At 46.9% G+C, this 18,275-nt stretch overlaps 1 protein-coding gene across 3 annotated transcripts in view; it reads left to right on the plus strand.

Annotated features, from left to right (window-relative positions):
- The window catches only part of ARHGEF6 (Rac/Cdc42 guanine nucleotide exchange factor 6), a 258,983-nt gene that overhangs the window by 211,486 nt on the left and 29,222 nt on the right, over positions 1-18,275 (plus strand). For all 3 annotated transcript variants that reach the window (XM_063937432.1, XM_063937433.1, XM_063937434.1), the window contains 2 exons: positions 1,730-1,829; positions 3,180-3,234. In XM_063937432.1, coding sequence (XP_063793502.1) covers positions 1,730-1,829; positions 3,180-3,234 — 155 coding nt within the window. The remainder of the gene's footprint in view (positions 1-1,729; positions 1,830-3,179; positions 3,235-18,275) is intronic.

An 18,275-nucleotide genomic window follows, 5' to 3' on the forward strand; every position in this document is an offset into this window, starting at 1 on the left:
AAATTTGGAAACATTTGCTTGAATGTTTTTATATGGAATTTTAGTCTAATATTTAGGGCTGTCTCTGTCAAGTTTCCATGTCTTATTTAAGAACTGCTTTTCAATAGGGTTAAGGGAGAGAAAGTTTCCAGTTCTTTGAAAGATTTAATCTTCGTGTTTCCTGTGTATGTTACAAAACAAGAATATCTCTGAATCAGTAGCTTTGTTGCGGCAAACGTGTTTGTTCCTTTTTTCACGTGAGATGCATTGATTTAATACGGCTATTATTGTGCGATGTTACTGTGTACTGCAAGTGCCTGGTTATTGAAGCATTCAATTGCCATTGCCAATTAGAGACCTTTCTATGGTATGTTTTATTGGCAAAAATAATTAATCACATTAGTGTCCAGAATTCTCTTTGGTCCACGATCAAATTGATTGCACTAAATTCGTCTACAACATTTAGTGCTGGACTACAGATTTATCGCTCTCAGCTGACACATACACTGGTCAGCCGTAACATTAAAACCACTGAAAGGTGAAGGGGATAACATTGATTATCTTTTTTACAATGACACCTGTGAAGGGGTGGGATATATTAGGCAGCAAGTAAACAGTGAGTTCTTGAAATTGATGTTTTAAAGCAGAAAAAATGGCCACGCTTAAGGATCTGAGCAAAAACTCTGGACCTGGTAATACAGCATGGGTATCTTCAAAGAAAACACCACGCCCGATCATAGTACATTTCAAACCCACTGGTGCGATATTAGGCATGTTGGGAAATGGTCTTAGAAGTCAGCCAATAGTGAAGTGTGTGCATGAGGTGATGTACCTACCTTAGAGGCATGCAAGTGTCCCAGAACTAATCAGACCACTCCGACTGCCTAAATGCTGTATATTGTTCACTTGAGTTCTACTGTAGGCTGAGTTGTCTTTTGTAGCAATGCAGAAAGTCAAAGCGCTATTTTATATTGTAACCATTACTCAAGCTTAACTATGCAAGTGTAATGTTTACAAGTTTTTATTTGAAAACTATATGTAGACATTTTATTTTGTTTCTTGCATATCATTTAAGAATGTCATTTTGTTAGTATGTGGTAATATTTTCTTTTTACGTAAGTGCTTAAGGAGGGTATTTATCAAAGCTTGGAGAGAGATACAATTGTGGAAGATAAAGTACCAGCCAATGTCTCCTGTCATCTTTCAAACACAGCCTGTAAAATGTATGGCAGAAGCTGATTGGCTAGTACTTTGTCTCTCACAATTTTATCTCTCGTCAAGCTTTGATAAATAAACCCGCTTATTGTGTTATTTTAGTGATCTTTTCAAGCACCTTATATTCTACAACTTTACTACGTGTTGTTGCAAACATACAATCATTGCCTAACTACAGGCGTAATTGCCCACAGATTCCCAGAAGAATGGGGAACCCTCCTGCATCCTGCCCACTTCTTATTGAAATGGATGCCATGGAGTGAGTGATGATGTGGGTTGTGGAAAATTGCATCATCATAGCCCAGTCCCCTCTGTGCAATGAGATTTGCTGCATTGCAGGGCGGGCCAAATGATGCAGATCACCCACCTCCTCACAGTGGGCACCTTCTGGAAGTCTCCTAGGGGCAGGAGAATGAGAGTAGACAAGTATGACTACAGGTTAATAGGCCTATAATTACACTGTAAGCATATGTCACATGTCTGTGATCACATATTAGGACATATCTCACTATTTCGCTGCCTGCTTCTATTTCAGGCACCCGCAAAGACTCCGCACCACAGGTCCTGCTGCTCGAGGATGAAAGTCTGATTATTGATGATCTGAGGAGTAATGGCCAAAGTGCTCCAGAGGAGAAGTAAGATACTCTGTCGCCATATATCCGACAGTGTTCATACGCTGCCCTGCATTGCATTCACTGAGCATGAGCACGGCTTGAAACACTCTGGGCTTGACTTAGACATGACTGTTTATGGCATGTAACAAAGCTTTGTCACAATGTGCATGTATAACATTGTGGTGGTATTTCCATGTACAATTAAGTGATTATACAGTACATATATAGTATAAATACCCTACAGATGCGTCCTAGTTACAGAAAGTCTAACCCAGCAAATAAATGACCTGCACCAGTACTATAGCCTGGGACTGGTTGCCACTAAGGCAAGGGAACAACCAGTGTTGAAGCTAGAACAGGCTTGGTCCGTCTCCCTATACATTACTAAATATCTCCTTTTTATCTAATATCCTGCCTAGTGTAGCGCCATCTGCTGATTGCTCTATGGAACTTGTGGGTGTCTAAGGAGGGGAGAGGCGGATAATAAAGAGTTTCTGTCTCAGTGTGGAAAGAAGGTTATGTCCTTTTTTTATTATCCAGTAAGAGCTGTAGTTGGTTTTTGGGAACATTAATGGTGATTGTTTGCATTGCTTGTGAGTAAAGTGGAAATTTAAAAGCTGTGTATTGCATCAAATAATGTGGTGGTTCCCTACGCACTGTGCTTGTGGTCTAATGGAAGGGGTAACAATATACAAATACTACCAGGAAATATCGCGTTCACACCCTTGCTGTGTGTAGGACGTAGATGTATGTCATCCTATGTGTATTACAAGTAGTGTGCACCGAGATCTGTGTGTTGTGCAATAAGGACAAGGCTGGAGAACAAATCGGTATATAACTTTAATATACTTTTACAGCCACACCACCAAAAAGTGACCAGGTAAACACAGACCCAGCCAAGAGCCTTACTAAAGGAGGATCCCAGCAGGCAGGAACGATATCCCATGGTGTGTCCTAATCCGACCACCGTTGGCTACGTAGACTCTACCTGGGGACATGGCTTACATACACACCCACCACCAGCATGTCACTACTTCAATGTTCATTACATGTGCTGTATCCTATACTATCATTTATACTGCAAATTTCCTTGTAACTAATTGAACTTGTATATTTTGAGTCAATGTTTTCTATAGTGACTTTGTTTTTCAGCATTGTCTTTAATTCCATTACGCATAAGTTGGCATACTAAATCTATGTCCCACACCAGATCTGCTACACACACAGCATACGCTATGGGTGTGAGCATGTGATGCATCCAGGTAGAAGAAAAATTATATTATCAGCCACCGTAAGCATCATCCATGTAATTAAGGCGCTCGCATTGCTTTGTCTGTACATGATAATTAGCAGTTTGTGCCTTTGTTGCAGAAGCCTTGTAGACACAGTCTATGCTTTGCGAGATGAGGTCAAAGAATTAAAACAGGTAAGTCTTATACTAAAGACCATTGACCATTGCCAGTGTCTGTCTTCATAATGTACTTCGTACCGTGTCCTAGTATGAATGAATATAACAAAGGAGTTCTTTTCCAATTAAATGTTTTGCGCCACTCATAGAACTGTAGAGGCAGTGTCCTTATTAAAGATAGTGGGAGCAACACAGTGCTGATATGCAACAGACAAAAGTAGATATCCTTTTATCGTCTAATTTGCAGTAGAGCAATATTTAACTAATTGCTAATTGGCTTCTATTTTTGCCTAGCTAATGACCCCTCATTGGTTCATCAACAAATGACGACAACAGTTAGGCACCTGGTCTATATATTTTTGTATATGAATACACCTTGAAGATGTATTATAATGCAATTGACCTTATCTATTAATCATGTTGATTCACTTTGCGGTGTATTCTAAAAATATGCAATAGGCAATGGTTACCAAAGGTCATCACAAATGATCCAACAGGAAATAGCATGGTAATAGTCACATGAGATACTGTTAAGCACTGTGGTGCAGATGGTGTGTCCAAAAGTACACAATAAGACAATGGGGGTAATTCAGACCTGATCGCTAGGGTGCGTTTTTTGTATGTGTGCGTTCGGATGTGTTGGAGAGACTTCTCAAAATTTGTTTGTATTGTCCCCTTATATATTTGTAAATGTTGATCATGTCCCCTCTTATACCCCTTTCACATCGCACTAAAAACCCGGTATCGACACGGCATATTGCCGTGTCGAAACGGGTCAGTGTGCGATGTGAAAGGTCCTTTGCAGAATTAGCGGGTCGCTTGACCCGGTAATTCAACCCGGTAAAAAAGAAGGGTTATTACCGGGTTGAATACCGGGTCAGGTGCAGTGTGAATGGGAGCCGTTCCGATGCGACACGGCTCCCATTCACAGCATAGGGAGAGGCGGCGCAGGAGATGAGCTCATCTCCCAGCGCCGCCTCCACCCCCGCCCCTGCTGCTGCTGCGCCCCCCGCTGCTATGGCAACCGACCCGGTATATTGCCGGGTCGGAAAGCCAACAGAGGAGCGCAAATGCCGGATCCCACCCGGTAAGGACACATTTCTCTAACCGGGTAGGATCCAGCATTTGCGATCTGAATGCAGCATCAGTCTCCTCTTTTCCAGTGTAAACATGCCTAGCCTTGCAAGCCTTTCCTCGTATTCCAGCGTCTCCATCCCCTTAATTAGTTTGGTCGCCCGCCTCTGAACCTTTTCTAGTTCCAGGATATCCTCCTTGTAGTATGGTGCCCAAAATTGTGCACAGTATTCAAGGTGTGGCCTCACTTGGGATTTATATAATGGGAGTATAACACTCTCATCCCTTGCATCAATTCCCCGCTTTATGCATGCTTATACTTTGTAAGCCTTCTTTGCTGCAATCCTACTTTGGGTACTGCTGCTTAGTTTGCTATCTATGTGAACACCTAAGTCTTTTTCCAGCACAGAATCCCCTAATTTTACCCCATTTAGTATGTAGGTGTTATTTATGTTCTTGCTACCAAAGTGCACTACCTTGTCTGTATTGAAGCTCATTCTCCATTTTGCTGCCCATGCTTCCAGTTTAATTAAGTCATTGTGAAGAGACTCCACATCTCCCTCCATAATTATTACCTTACATAATTTGGTATTGTCTGCAAAAATTTACAACATGCTCTCTAGATCTACTGCTAGATCGTCAATGACCCTTGTGGCACACCACTTAGTACTTCAGTCTGTAAACGTCGGTTTACATACAGGACTTAAAGCAACACTTTAAAAAGACATTTAATACACTTTAAATGAAGCCGCTGCGGCCGCTGTAATTAATCCTTAGCCTATGTACTTTTTACACCATTAGCGTACAAAGCCCCGTACCGTGTACGCACTTTGCGTACTAACACCGCGCTGGCTGTTCAAAGTACACGCAGCGCGTACACACCCAGAGTTACTCCGTGAACACTTAGCAGTTATACATGTCACAGTGATACACTTTAAACCTTAGCAGGGAAAGGAAACACGACACCAGATTGTATTTAAAATGCCGGGTTCCGACACACCAACATATAATTACTGAAAGGGGGTTACAATAACAATACAATAGAATAATGGCTACAGTCAATGGTACATACGTGTTTGGTTTCGCCTGCGCTTCCCAGTCTGGTCCTCAGTCATCAAGGTAGATGACCTTCAGAGTCTGTGTGTGGCTGGGCATGCAGCTGGCTCTTTTATACAATATTCCAAAACCTAACACAATGGATACTGTAATCTCTTTGTCCATTGGACACAGGGATGGTAATTTGCAGTACAGGAGAGGTCATAGGTTGGTTTAAATAGGTGGGCGATGTCTGTTCCACGTGCACTTGCAGGTGGTCTCCTCTGGGTTCCCGCCGCATACCAAATGTACAGTAAACACAGTTAATATTTATTTTCTGCTCCTGCGCATAACTATGCGCAGGAGCGTGCGATCTTCTGCAAACCAACACCGGAATATTTCCCTTAATATACCCTACAGCTGGATACCAAACACCACCTTATAACCTTGTTCTGTCCCCTCCTATCCTGTAAAGGTGAATCCCTTTGTTCTGATACCATTTAAACTATTGTAACTTGCTGGTGTGATGCAGGGAGACTATGTGTACATTGTGCACTATTTGGATTAAATATGTAATGTGTTTTTATGGCTTTTCCATGCGACTACAAACACTACCGTAAATACTCATACCACGCGCTAATACGCAGGACCGCGGGAGCGACCATACGCAAATTGCGAATATGCGCACGTACGGCAGAACAAGTACTCGCACGGAGGCCATCTGTGTGTAGTTTGTACGTGATGTGTGTACTGCAATATTTCTCTAACGTCCTTGAGGATGCTGGGACTCCGTAAGGACCATGGGGAATAGACGGGCTCCGCAGGAGAGAGGGCACTTTAAGAAAGCTTTGGACTCTGGGTGTGCACTGGCTCCTCCCTCTATGCCCCTCCTCCAGACCTCAGTTTTACACTGTGCCCAGAGCAAGATGGGTGCAATGCACAGAGCTCTCCAGAGTTCTCTGCCTAGAAGCATTTTTGTTTGGATTTTTTTCTTTTCTACCTTTTACTACTTTTTCACAGGGAGCACTGCTGGCAACAGGCTCCCTGCATCGAGGGACTGAGGAGAGAGGAGCAGACCTTCTTGTCAAAGATAGGCTCTGCTTCCTCGGCTACTGGACACCATTAGCTCCAGAGGGGGTGAACGCAGGTTCTTACTGGGCGTCCACCCCCGGAGCCGCGCCGCCGTTCTCCTCACAGAGCTAGAAGTACAGAAGACAGAAGTCGTCAGGCGGCAGAAGCCTTCAGCTTCACTGAGGTAACGCACAGCACTGCAGCTGTGCGTCATTGCTCCCATACACCTCACATACTCCGGTCACTGTAAGGGTGCAGGGCGCAGGGGGGGGGGGCGCCCTGGGCAGCAATATAAACCTCTGCATGGCAAAAAGACTATATACATGTACAGGTGGGCTCTGTACATGTATATAAAAGAGCCCCCGCCATATTTTGCTAAGTTTGAGCGGGACAGAAGGCCGCCGCCGAGGGGGCGGGGCTTCTCCCTCAGCACTCACCAGCGCCATTTTCTCTCCACAGCACTGCTGAGAGGAAGCTCCCCGGACTCTCCCCTGCTTACACACGGTGAAAGGGTGCTTAAAAGAGAGGGGGGGGCACATAATTGGCGCTGCTGGGGAAAAACATTTTGTGTTGGTCTCCAGGGTTATTGCGCTGGGGTGTGTGCTGGCATACTCTCTCTCTGTCTCTCCAAAGGGCCTTGACAGGGATACTGTCTTCAGGAAAGGGGTTCCCTGTGTGTGTGTGTGTGTGTGTGTGTGTGTGTGTGTGTGTGTGTGTGTGTGTGTGTGTGTGTGTGAAGTGTGTCGGTACGCGTGTGTCGACATGTTTGACGAGGAAGGCTCGCTTAATGTGGAGGGGGAGTGCTTAAATGTCAGGTTGCCGTCGGCAACGCCGACACCGGAATGGGTGGATATGCTGAATGTCTTGAATGCAAATGTCAATCTATTGCATAAAAGATTAGACAAGGCAGAAGCTAGGGATCAGTCAGGTAGCCAGTCCATGCCTGTCCCTGGGGCGCCAGGTCCTTCGGGGTCTCAGAAGCGCACCATATCCCAGATCGATGACACAGATACCGACACAGATACTGACTCTAGTGTCGACTATGAAGATGCAAAATTACAGCCGAAGGTGGCTAAGGGTATACGGTACATGATTATTGCCATTAAAGAGGTTTTGCATATTACAGAGGAACCCCCTGTCCCTGACACGAGGGTACACATGTATAAAGGGAAAAAGCCTGAAGTCACTTTTCCATCCTCATTTGAATTAAGTGATTTGTGCGAAAAGGCTTGGGAATCTCCGGATAGGAGACCACAAGTTCCCAAAAGGATTCTCATGGCGTATCCTTTTCCACAAACTGATAGGATACGCTGGGAATCTTCGCCAAAAGTTGACAAGGCGCTGACACGTTTGTCCAAAAAGGTGGCACTACCTTCTCAGGATACGGCTTCCCTCAAGGAACCTGCTAATTGCAGGCAGGAAACTACCTTAAAGCACATTTACAATCATTCCGGTACTATTGCTCGACCGGCTATGGCGTCGGCCTTGGTTTGTAGTGCGGTTGTGGCATGGGCAGATTCCTTATCTACGGAAATTGACACCTTAGATAGGGACGCCATTCAAATGACCATAGAGCATATCAGAGATGCTGCCTTGTATATTAGGAATGCTCAGAGAGACATTTGTTTATTAAGCTCCAGAATAAATGCTATGTCTATTTCTGCTAGGCGGCTCTTGTGGACCCGACAGTGGACGGGAGATGCCGATTCAAAGCGGCATATGGAGTCCTTGCCTTACAAAGGGGTGGAGTTGTTTGGAGACGGCCTCTCGGATCTTGTCTCTACGGCTACGGCTGGTAAGTCAAATTTCTTACCTTATGTCCCCCCGCAGCATACAAAAAAGGCACCTCATTATCAAATGCAGTCCTTTCGTTCCAATAAAAACAAGAAGGTACGTGGATCATCCTTTGTTGCCAGAATGAAAGGCAGGGGAAAAAAGCTGCACACAGCTAGGTTCCCAAGAGCAGAAGTCCTCCCCTGCGTCTGCAAAGTCCACCGCATGACGCTGGGGCTTTCCGAGGGGAGGCAGATCTGGTGGGGGCTCGTCTTCGATTTTTTGCCACATCTGGGTTCACTCGCAGGTGGATCCTTGGGCATTAGAGATTGTTTCTCAGGGATACAGGCTGGAATTCGAAGACTTGCCTCCTCGCCGATTTTTCAAATCGGCTCTGCCGGCTTCCCCATCAGAGAGGGGAGCTAGTGTTGGCAGCAATCCAAAAATTGTATATTCAACAGGTGATTGTCACAGTTCCTCATCTCCAGCAAGAAGAGGGATATTACTCAACCCTGGTTGTGGTCCCGAAACCGGACGGTTCGTCAGACCCATTTTAAACCTGAAATCTCTGAACCTGTACTTGAAGAGGTTTAAGTTCAAAATGGAATCACTCAGGGTGGTAGACGTCAGCCTGGAGGGGGGGGGGATTGGATGGTGTCCCTGGACATAAAGGATGCTTACCTTCTTGTTCCGATATTCCCCCCGCATCAGGCGTTCCTGAGATTTGCAGTGCAGGACTGTCACTACCAATTTCAGACGTTGCCGTTTGGGCTTTCCACGGCCCCGAGAATTTTCACCAAGGTAATGGCGGAAATGATGGTGCGCCTGCGCAGGCAGGGGGGTCACAATTATCCCATACTTGGACGATCTCCTCATAAAGGCGAGATCTCGGGAGAGGTTGCTGGACAGCGTGTCTCTGTCCATGAAGACGTTGCAGATACACGGCTGGATTCTCAATATACCGAAGTCCCAGCTAGTCCCTACAACGCGTCTGACCTTTTTGGGGCTGATTCTAGACACAGATCAGAAAAAGGTTTTTCTTCCGATCGAAAAGGTTCAGGAACTCATAGCCATGGTCAGGAACCTATTAAAACCAAAAAAGGTTTCAGTGCATCATTGCACGTGGGTCCTGGGGAAGATGGTGGCTTCCTACGAGGCCATCCCTTTCGGCAGGTTCCATGCGAGGACTTTTCAATGGGACCTCGTGGACAAGTGGTCCGGGTCCCATTTACAAATGCATCAAAGGATCACCCTGTCTCCCAGGACCAGGGTATCTCTCCTGTGGTGGCTGAACAGTGCTCACCTACTAGAAGGTCGCAGGTTCGGCATTCAGGACTGGGTCCTGGTGACCACGGACGCAAGCCTCCGAGGCTGGGGAGCAGTGACACTGGGAAGAAATTTCCAAGGTCTCTGGTCAAGCCTAGAGTCTTGTCTCCACATCAACGTCCTGGAGTTGAGGGCCATATACAACGCCCTGCGTCAAGCGGAGGAATTGCTTCGGAGAAAACCGGTTCTGATTCAGTCAGACAATGTCACGGCAGTGGCTCATATAAACCGCCAAGGCGGAACAAGGAGCAGAATGGCCATGGCAGAAGCGACCAGGATTCTACGCTGGGCAGAAGGCCATGTAAGTGCGCTGTCAGCGGTGTTCATCCCGGGTGTGGACAACTGGGAGGCGGACTTCCTCAGCAGGCACGACCTGCATCCGGGAGAGTGGGGACTTCATCAAGAAGTCTTCGCACAGATCACGGGTCGTTGGGGACTTCCTCAAATCGACATGATGGCGTCCCGTCTCAACAAAAAGCTAAAGCGGTACTGCGCCAGGTCAAGGGACCCTCAGGCAGTAGCGGTAGACGCTCTGGTGACACCTTGGGTGTTCAGATCGGTCTATGTGTTTCCTCCTCTTCCTCTCATACCCAAGGTGTTGAGAATAATACGAAGAAGCAGGGTCAGAACAATACTCATTGTTCCGGATTGGCCACGGAGGACTCAGTATCCGGAGCTGCAAGAGTTGCTCGCAGGGGATCCGTGGCCTCTTCCTCTAAGGCAGGACCTGCTGCGGCAGGGGCCCTGTCTGTTCCAAGATTTACCGTGACTGCGTTTGACGGCATGGCGGTTGAACGCCGGATCCTAGCGGAAATAGGGATTCCGGAGGAAGTCATTCCTACCCTGATCAAGGCTAGGAAAGAAGTGACGTTAAAACATTATCACCGTATATGGCGGAAATATGTTTCTTGGTGTGAGGCCAGAGCTGCTCCTATGGAGGAGTTCCATTTGGGCCGTCTACTTCACTTCCTTCAAACAGGAGTGACTTTGGGCCTAAAATTAGGGTCCATAAAGGTCCAGATTTCGGCCTTATCCATTTTCTTTCAAAGAGAATTGGCCTCTATTCCTGAAATACAGACCTTTGTGAAGGGAGTGCTGCATATTCAGCCTCCCTTTGTGCCTCCGGTGGCGCCTTGGGATCTTAACGTGGTGTTACGTTTCCTCAAGTCACCTTGGTTTGAACCACTCAAAACTGTGGAGTTGAAATACCTCAAGTGGAAAGTGGTAATGTTGTTGGCGTTAGCTTCGGCAAGACATGTTTCAGAATTGGCGGCTTTATCACATAAAAGCCCATTCTTGGTTTTTCACGTGGATAGGGCAGAGTTGAGGACTCGCCCTCACTTTCTGCCAAAAGTGGTCTCATCTTTTCATGTGAACCAACCTATTGTCGTGCCTGTGGCTACACGGGACTTGGAGGATTCCGAGTCCCTGGATGTAGTCAGGGCTTGGAAGATTTATGTGACCAGAACGGTTAGAATCAGGAAGACTGAAGCTTTGTTCGTTCTGTATGCGGCCAACAAGGTTGGCGCTCCTGCTTCAAAGCAGACTATTGCTCGCTGGATCTGTAACACGATTCACCAGGCGCATTCTACGGAAGGATTGCCATTACCGAAATCGGTTAAGGCCCACTCCACTAGGAAAGTGGGCTCTTCTTGGGCGGCTGCTCGAGGGGTCTCGGCATTACAGTTGTGCCGAGCAGCTACTTGGTCGGGGACAAACACCTTTGCAAAGTTCTATAAGTTTGATACCCTGGCTGAGGAGGACCTCCTGTTTGCTCAATCGGTGCTGCAGAGTCATCCGCACTCTCCCGCCCGTTTGGGAGCTTTGGTATAATCCCCATGGTCCTTACGGAGTCCCAGCATCCTCAAGGACATTAGAGAAAATAAGATTTTACTTATCGGTAAATCTTTTTCTTGTAGTCCGTAGAGCAGGGCTGGCCAAACCGGTCCTCGAGATCTACCAACAGTTCATGTTTTCCAGGCCTCCTGGAGATCTGTAGAATTGTCAGTTAGGAATGAATGCAGCACATCTTAATTAGTCATGACTACACCTGTGCACCAGCTAGGTGGTCTGGAAAATGTGTACTGTTGGTAGATCTCGAGGACTGGTTTGACCAGCCCTGCTGTAGAGGATGCTGGGCGCCCGTCCCAAATGCGGACTTCTTCTGCAAGACTTGTATATAATTATTGCTTACATAAGGGTTATGTTATAGTTTTTCGGTGGAACTGTGGCTATGTTGTTGTTCATACTGTTAACTGGGTAAGTTCATCACAAGTTATACGGTGTGATTGGTGTGGCTGGTATGAATCTCGCCCTTAGATTTACAAAAATCCTCCTTTGTACTGTCCATCTCCTCTGGGCACAGTTTCCCTAACTGAGGTCTGGAGGAGGGGCATAGAGGGAGGAGCCAGTGCACACCCAGAGTCCAAAGCTTTCTTAAAGTGCCCTATCTCCTGCGGAGCCCGTCTATTCCCCATGGTCCTTACGGAGTCCCAGCATCCTCTACGGACTACGAGAAATAGATTTACCGGTAAGTAAAATCTTATTTTTTCGACTTCGACAGTCCACCCTTTGGCAGTCATCAATAACTGCCACTAGCTAATCAATAAACAGAAAAATATCTATACACTATGGGGGTAATTCCAAGTTGATCGCAGCAGGAATTTTTTTAGCAGTTGGGCAAAACCATGTGCACTGCAGGGGGGGCAGATATAACATTTGCAGAGAGAGTTATATTTGGGTGGGTTATTTTGTTTCTCTGCAGGGTAAATACTGGCTGCTTTATTTTTACACTGCAATTCAGATTGCAGATTGAACTCACTACACCCAAATCTATCTCTCTCTGCACATGTTATATCTGCCTCCCCTGCAGTGCACATGGTTTTGCCCAACTGCTAACAAAGTTCCTGCTGCGATCAATTCAGAATTACCCCCAATATACAGGAGCTTGGATGATCGGGGGAGAGTTGTAGGTGGGAAATGTATGACCTAGTGGGATAGTATAAAGCATGTATGTATGAATCCATGTCTGAGGGGCATGTATCATCGTGCCGTATATGTTCTAAATAAGCTTTGAGGTATTGCGAAGTATACATTAAATCCTTCTCATCCCGTATTAAGGGTCTGTAAATGGGCCGACAAACACTACCGAGCTCTTTTCGGCTTCTTGTTCCAACAAATGGGGTGCGCATTTAGTTGATGATATATGTGAGTGCTAGTATATGTGGATATCACCTGTCGACTATGTGTGCCATTAACTGGAGGTTACAGAGATGAAGATAAGACACATATAAAAATACATTCACATAAACATTTTGGGTAGGGCTGACGTCTTTTCCAGTTGGATGTATCTGGGCAGAGGGGGAGACAAAGAAAAACGGGTGAAAGAAACAGGCCATGAAATTCATTTGCAAATCTTATCATAACCCTGTCTCTATGGATGGATCATAAATTAAATCTGCTGCTGTAACAGCGCCCTCGCTCCTTAGACTCATCAAATTTGTGCCGTTCTTGCGCCGCGTTACAATTTGAACACACCTAAATATCAAACCAATAATTATAATGACTCCCAGGATACAAAGGAGAAACTTCCCCACACTCATAATGACATTTTGTGCCCACTCTCCTAAACCTGAGAACCATTTGCGTGGGTTCAACCATGAGACCCAGCCGGTCAGTTCATTACTCAGTCGCTAAGGTAAGGTTGTGCTTCCTCCTGAACTCCCACTTCAACTGCAAGATCTCGTCCATCTTCTGATCGATGATCTCCGTGGGGTCGTCAGTGCTGTTTGTAATATACGTACAGCACTTCACACCATATTGAGTTGCCAGAGTAACACAGTACCCACCTGTCACGGCTGTGACGTAATTAAGGACCATCCTGTGCTGGATCAGTTCCTTCTTGTAGGCTTGTAACTCCCTTCCCGTATACCTGAAGGTGTCATCATACATCTCAGTGATATTATCTATCAAGTTCGCTAGCGCATGGATATACTTATAATTTATAGTTCCTCTGGCAGTACGGGTGATGTCTAATGCGAGAAGGAACTGAATCCCGGTGGATTCGTGGATCAAATCAGAGGCTGCGTGCTTTGTCCTATCTATGAGGTGTCTCTTGATTATGTGTTCATAGTGAGTATGAGTATAAGTAGCCTGAGCACTGCGGTGAACGTCTTTCATTTTATCATGGGTTATGGTCATGACCTCTGGTAGTACTCTCCCAATATAACACAATCCCTCAGAGCTCGGGGCCAGCCACTTGTACGCTTTCCTCCCACATATGAAATAGGCATCATCTGGGAGAACATAGGGGAAAAAATGTAACATCACTATATTGCAAACTTTCCAAGTAAAGAAACCAATCCCGGGGGCGTGGCCTGGCAGGCAAGCTGGACGGACGTGCCTGTGTCTAGCTCCAGCTGCCAGCGTGTAAAGTGCCTTCTCTGGCCCTCATTCCAGCCCTTATCACAGCCTTATTGCCCTCTGATTACTGCCCCAGTTCCCCCTGCACTCGGTGTGTCGGGTCCCGGAGCCGGGGGAGGCCTCCTACCTCCTTGCGGGTTGGGGCCTGCGCGCCTAGCAGAAGCCGGGGGCTGGATTTACACTGAGACCCGGCCGTGGTGGACGTGAGCTGACTGGCCCAGCGGAGTGACCCTCACCTTGCACAGCTCCGTTTTCTACATCTGAGTCCCGCCTGCAGCCTCCGTGTGCGCCGGGAGGTGCTCTGTGTCTGCCCGGCGATGTGGAGGACCTGGTGACCGGTTCTTCCACCGCGACAGCTGTACTGGAAGCGGCTCTCCTCTGCCTCACTGAAGCCGCCTGCCTCCTGGTCTCTGATGCCCGGGGAGCCCTGCACTCGGAGCCTGTGGAGGTGAGCTTGGATTGCCTCAGCTTCCTTGGATGCCGGCGGCCATATTGGATCCGGAATCCGGGATACTCCTGTCACTTTCAGCGGTTGGAGGTAGGGGTGGGGTGCCCTGGCTACTGGCTGGACCATGGCTGGGGGCCACCACCTACTAGATCCTGCTTATTGCCCCCACCATGCTCTAATGTGGTTGTGTAGGAAGGTAGTTTGTGTCTATGCCTGCATTCGCACTACATTCTGCCCTGACACTGTCTGTACCACGTCATTCTATCAGTGTGGGGGACTGGATTACGCTGGGCTGCAGCAATTGGGATCAGGGGGGACCCCCTGGGTCCATTCTTTAAATACTGCCTTGCTTCACCTATGATATTTGATGCTGGAGCTCCATCTGCTGGTAGCTTTACTGTTTGATTTTGGCTGCTTGGGAGAACCTGCTTCCTTCATAATGTGATTCATTGGAACCTGCCCTGAGTCTTGGGACCGTCTATGTCATAATAATTGCACTGTTCTATCCCTGCTACCGGGACTTTTCTAGCACAGTGATGCAGTGATTATCTCTAACTGTCCTACACATACGTTCCACCATGCCTAGAGGTAACAAAAAGCAACACGGCACGGACCTGAGCCAGAGCCTGAAAAAATTTGCCTACTCAAATACTAAATCTCCGGGACAGGGGGCTCCCTCGCAACCTGACATTTCGGATTAGGAGGACTCAGACCATTCTCCATTGACCCGGAAGGATCTCCATCTGCTTTTCCGCGAAATTCAGGAGACGAGGAAATCTGTGCAGGCGGTACAGGCGGAGGTACATACGGCCATTGCCTCTCTTAAAGCTGACGTTACCGACCTTGGAGACAGGACGGACCACTTAGAGTCTAAACTGGATGAAGTGGTCGCTTTCCAACAGGGAGTAGGTGATAAAATTCAAGGCCTAAAGCAGGAAATGCACTTACTCCTAGAACGCCAAGAAGACCAAGATAATAGGGCGCGCCGGAATAATCTCTGCATCCGGGGTATCCCTGAAGACGTTGATATGACGTCACTGCACGACTACCTTAAGAAACTGTTTGTGCACCTGTCGCCTTCAACTCCGACAGACCAAATTTTGTTGGATAGGTCCCACAGGGCTCTCCGCCCTCGCTCTCAGGATCAAGCTCAACCCAGAGATGTTATTCTGCGATGCCATTATTATTCGGCTAAAGAGGACTTGCTTAGGGAGGCTAGGAAGCTTTCCAAGCTGGATTTCCTGGGACACTCTCTTCAAATATTCCAAGATATTGCTCCTAGCACCCTGCTTAAAAGGAAAGAATTCCGACCCATTACCTCGGCTCTTCGAGACAGTGGCATTTGCTATAGATGGGGGTTTCCCCTTTCGCATTCTTGTGTGGCATCACAACCGCCTCCACTCGGCTCTAGCCGAAGCTAAAGGACTCTTACGTAACCTGGGTATTTCCCCGCCTCCGATCCTGTCTGAGTCTCCACAGCGGATGTGCGAGGCTTCTTCTGTAGAGTCGACTGCCACTCCGAGAAGCTCCCTGAACCGAGACTGGTCGCGAGTGCCCTCGTCACGGAAATCTGCCTCTGCTGGCCCTACAACTTGATGCCTTACATGTTTAAACACTCTTTCATTTATGTATTTTGTTACTTCTATGTATGCTTATTTTGTGGAGATGTAATTTCTCTCTGTTTCCGTTCCACTACTGGCCCGGCTCCCCTTACACCTGGCATAAACAACTAGCCACTTAGCTTTTACCACTGTAGCCATGTATACAGGGAGAGTATAGGGCTGAGGCTCCCTTTATGGGAAATGTATCCCTCTGTGCTGGAACTGACACCTTTTGTTTTATTGCTTGTTAGTGCTATCCTCTTAGGTAATGTTTGTTTCAGCTTTGGATAGCCACTATTACATTACTAGCTACCCTATGTGGTAGTAGGAATTAGGAACTGTTGTTTAATCCTTTATCCCCTTAACACTGGTCCCTAGACTCAGGACACAATTGTAAGTGTCCGCTGCTCTTGATGCACCTGGCACGGCCGGGCCGCGTCCCCACAGTTGGGTCTTATACCCAAGTCCGGTTGTTGTCACTTAGTGACCCCTTTTTGTTGTCCCCTGACCGGCACGCTAGGCCAGATGTAGTTCCTTCTGGTCTCCAATCTTCCCCTCTTCCCTACTTTTCCCGTGTTTTGCTCCCCCTGTTTCTGTGTTCTTTTCTTTTTCTTGTTCAAATGTGTAATGTTGTCCGCCGATTGCCATGTATATTCACAATGTTTTTGCTCCGGTCTGCTATAGGGTTGCGGTGTCCGGAGGGGGGCGATGAGGCGTTCCGAAAACTCGCTGGCCATGGCTCTTAAAATCTATTCACATAATGTTAAAGGTTTGAACAGCCCTAACAAACGCACCAAGCTTTTCCTCTCCCTTAATCAGGCCAAAGGTGATTTTTTTTTTCCTACAAGAAACCCACTTTAAGAAATCCCTCCATCCTGATCTAAAATCTAAAGCCTACCCTCTTACATTTCATGCATGTGATGCTACACACAAGAAAAGGGGGGTCTCCATTTTGATAGCTGCACACCTTAAGTTTGAATTGTTGGACAGTCATGTAGATAAATCGGGTAGATGGCTTATTCTTATTAGGAAGCTAAATGATATCCTGTGTACCCTTGTTAATGTCTACGCACCGAACCAAAACCAGGCTACATTCTTTAGGAGGTTGAGTGCACATTTGACTAGACTCTGCAGAGGGGAAGTCATCGTTGCAGGCGATTTTAATGAGGTGCTTGACGCCTCATTGGATAGGTCCTCCCCTCCCTCTCCTCGCTCTTCTACCCATCCCCGCCCGTCCTCGGCATCTCTTGCTCTGCTAGATCTTCTGAAACTCCAGTTGCTATTTGACTCTTTCAGACTAACTGACCCTCTGACTAGGGACTATACTTTTTTTTCCTCTGTACATAAGTCCTATTCTAGGATCGACATGATCCTACTCAGCTAGGACCTGTCCTCTAAACTTAAATCTACTAGCATACTCCCTATGATTTGGTCCGATCACTGTCGATCTCCAATCTATTGCCCCACGTCCCCCTCCTACCTCTTGGCGTTTGAACGATTCCCTATTGCATAGTCAGGAAGTTACTAACCAGATTAAAAGCTGCCTCACTGACTATTTTCTCCTCAACGACCTCCCGGGGACTTCACCTGTTACTCTATGGGAGGCACATAAAGCTGTTTTACGTGGTCACTTGATTAGTCAGGCATCTAGGCTTAAAAAGACCCGGGAAACTAGCTTCCTTTCCCTTTCCACTAAACTCCAGGCCCTTGAGCTCCAACATAAACTCTCCCCTACCCCATCTAACCTAGAGTCCTTGCTGGAAGCGAGAACGGCAATGTCGCTCTCTCTGTCAGAGCGTACGGCGAAGACTCTTCAGAGGCTTAATCAGACCTTCTATGAGAAGGGCGACAAAGCCGATAGAATCCTGGCTTCCCGCCTTAGAGCACAACGGTCACGAAATAACATTCTGGCGGTGCACACCGAATCTGGTGAGGTCACGTATGCCCCAGGGCGTATAAACAGGGTGTTCCGGGACTATTATACTAAACTCTATAATTTAAACTCCACTAACTCAGGCCCCGGCCCCCCTGATGTCTTAATATCAGAATTCTTGCATCGGGCTAATCTCCCTCGGCTATCTGAATTCGACTCTTCAGAGCTGAATAAAGATATAACTGATGAAGAAACAACTGCCGTTCTGAGGAATCTTAAATCTTCTAAAGCTCCGGGCCCTGATGGCTTCTCGGCCTCATACTATAAAAAATTTGCCCCCATTTTGGTCCCCCATCTCAGGGTACTGTTCAATGCTGTACTACGTGGCACCCCATTTCCAAGTAATATGCTGGAGGCTAGAGTTATAGTTATCCAC

The sequence above is a fragment of the Pseudophryne corroboree genome, chromosome 8 (assembly GCF_028390025.1).
Source record: "Pseudophryne corroboree isolate aPseCor3 chromosome 8, aPseCor3.hap2, whole genome shotgun sequence".
Classification (NCBI taxonomy): Eukaryota; Metazoa; Chordata; class Amphibia; order Anura; family Myobatrachidae; genus Pseudophryne; species Pseudophryne corroboree.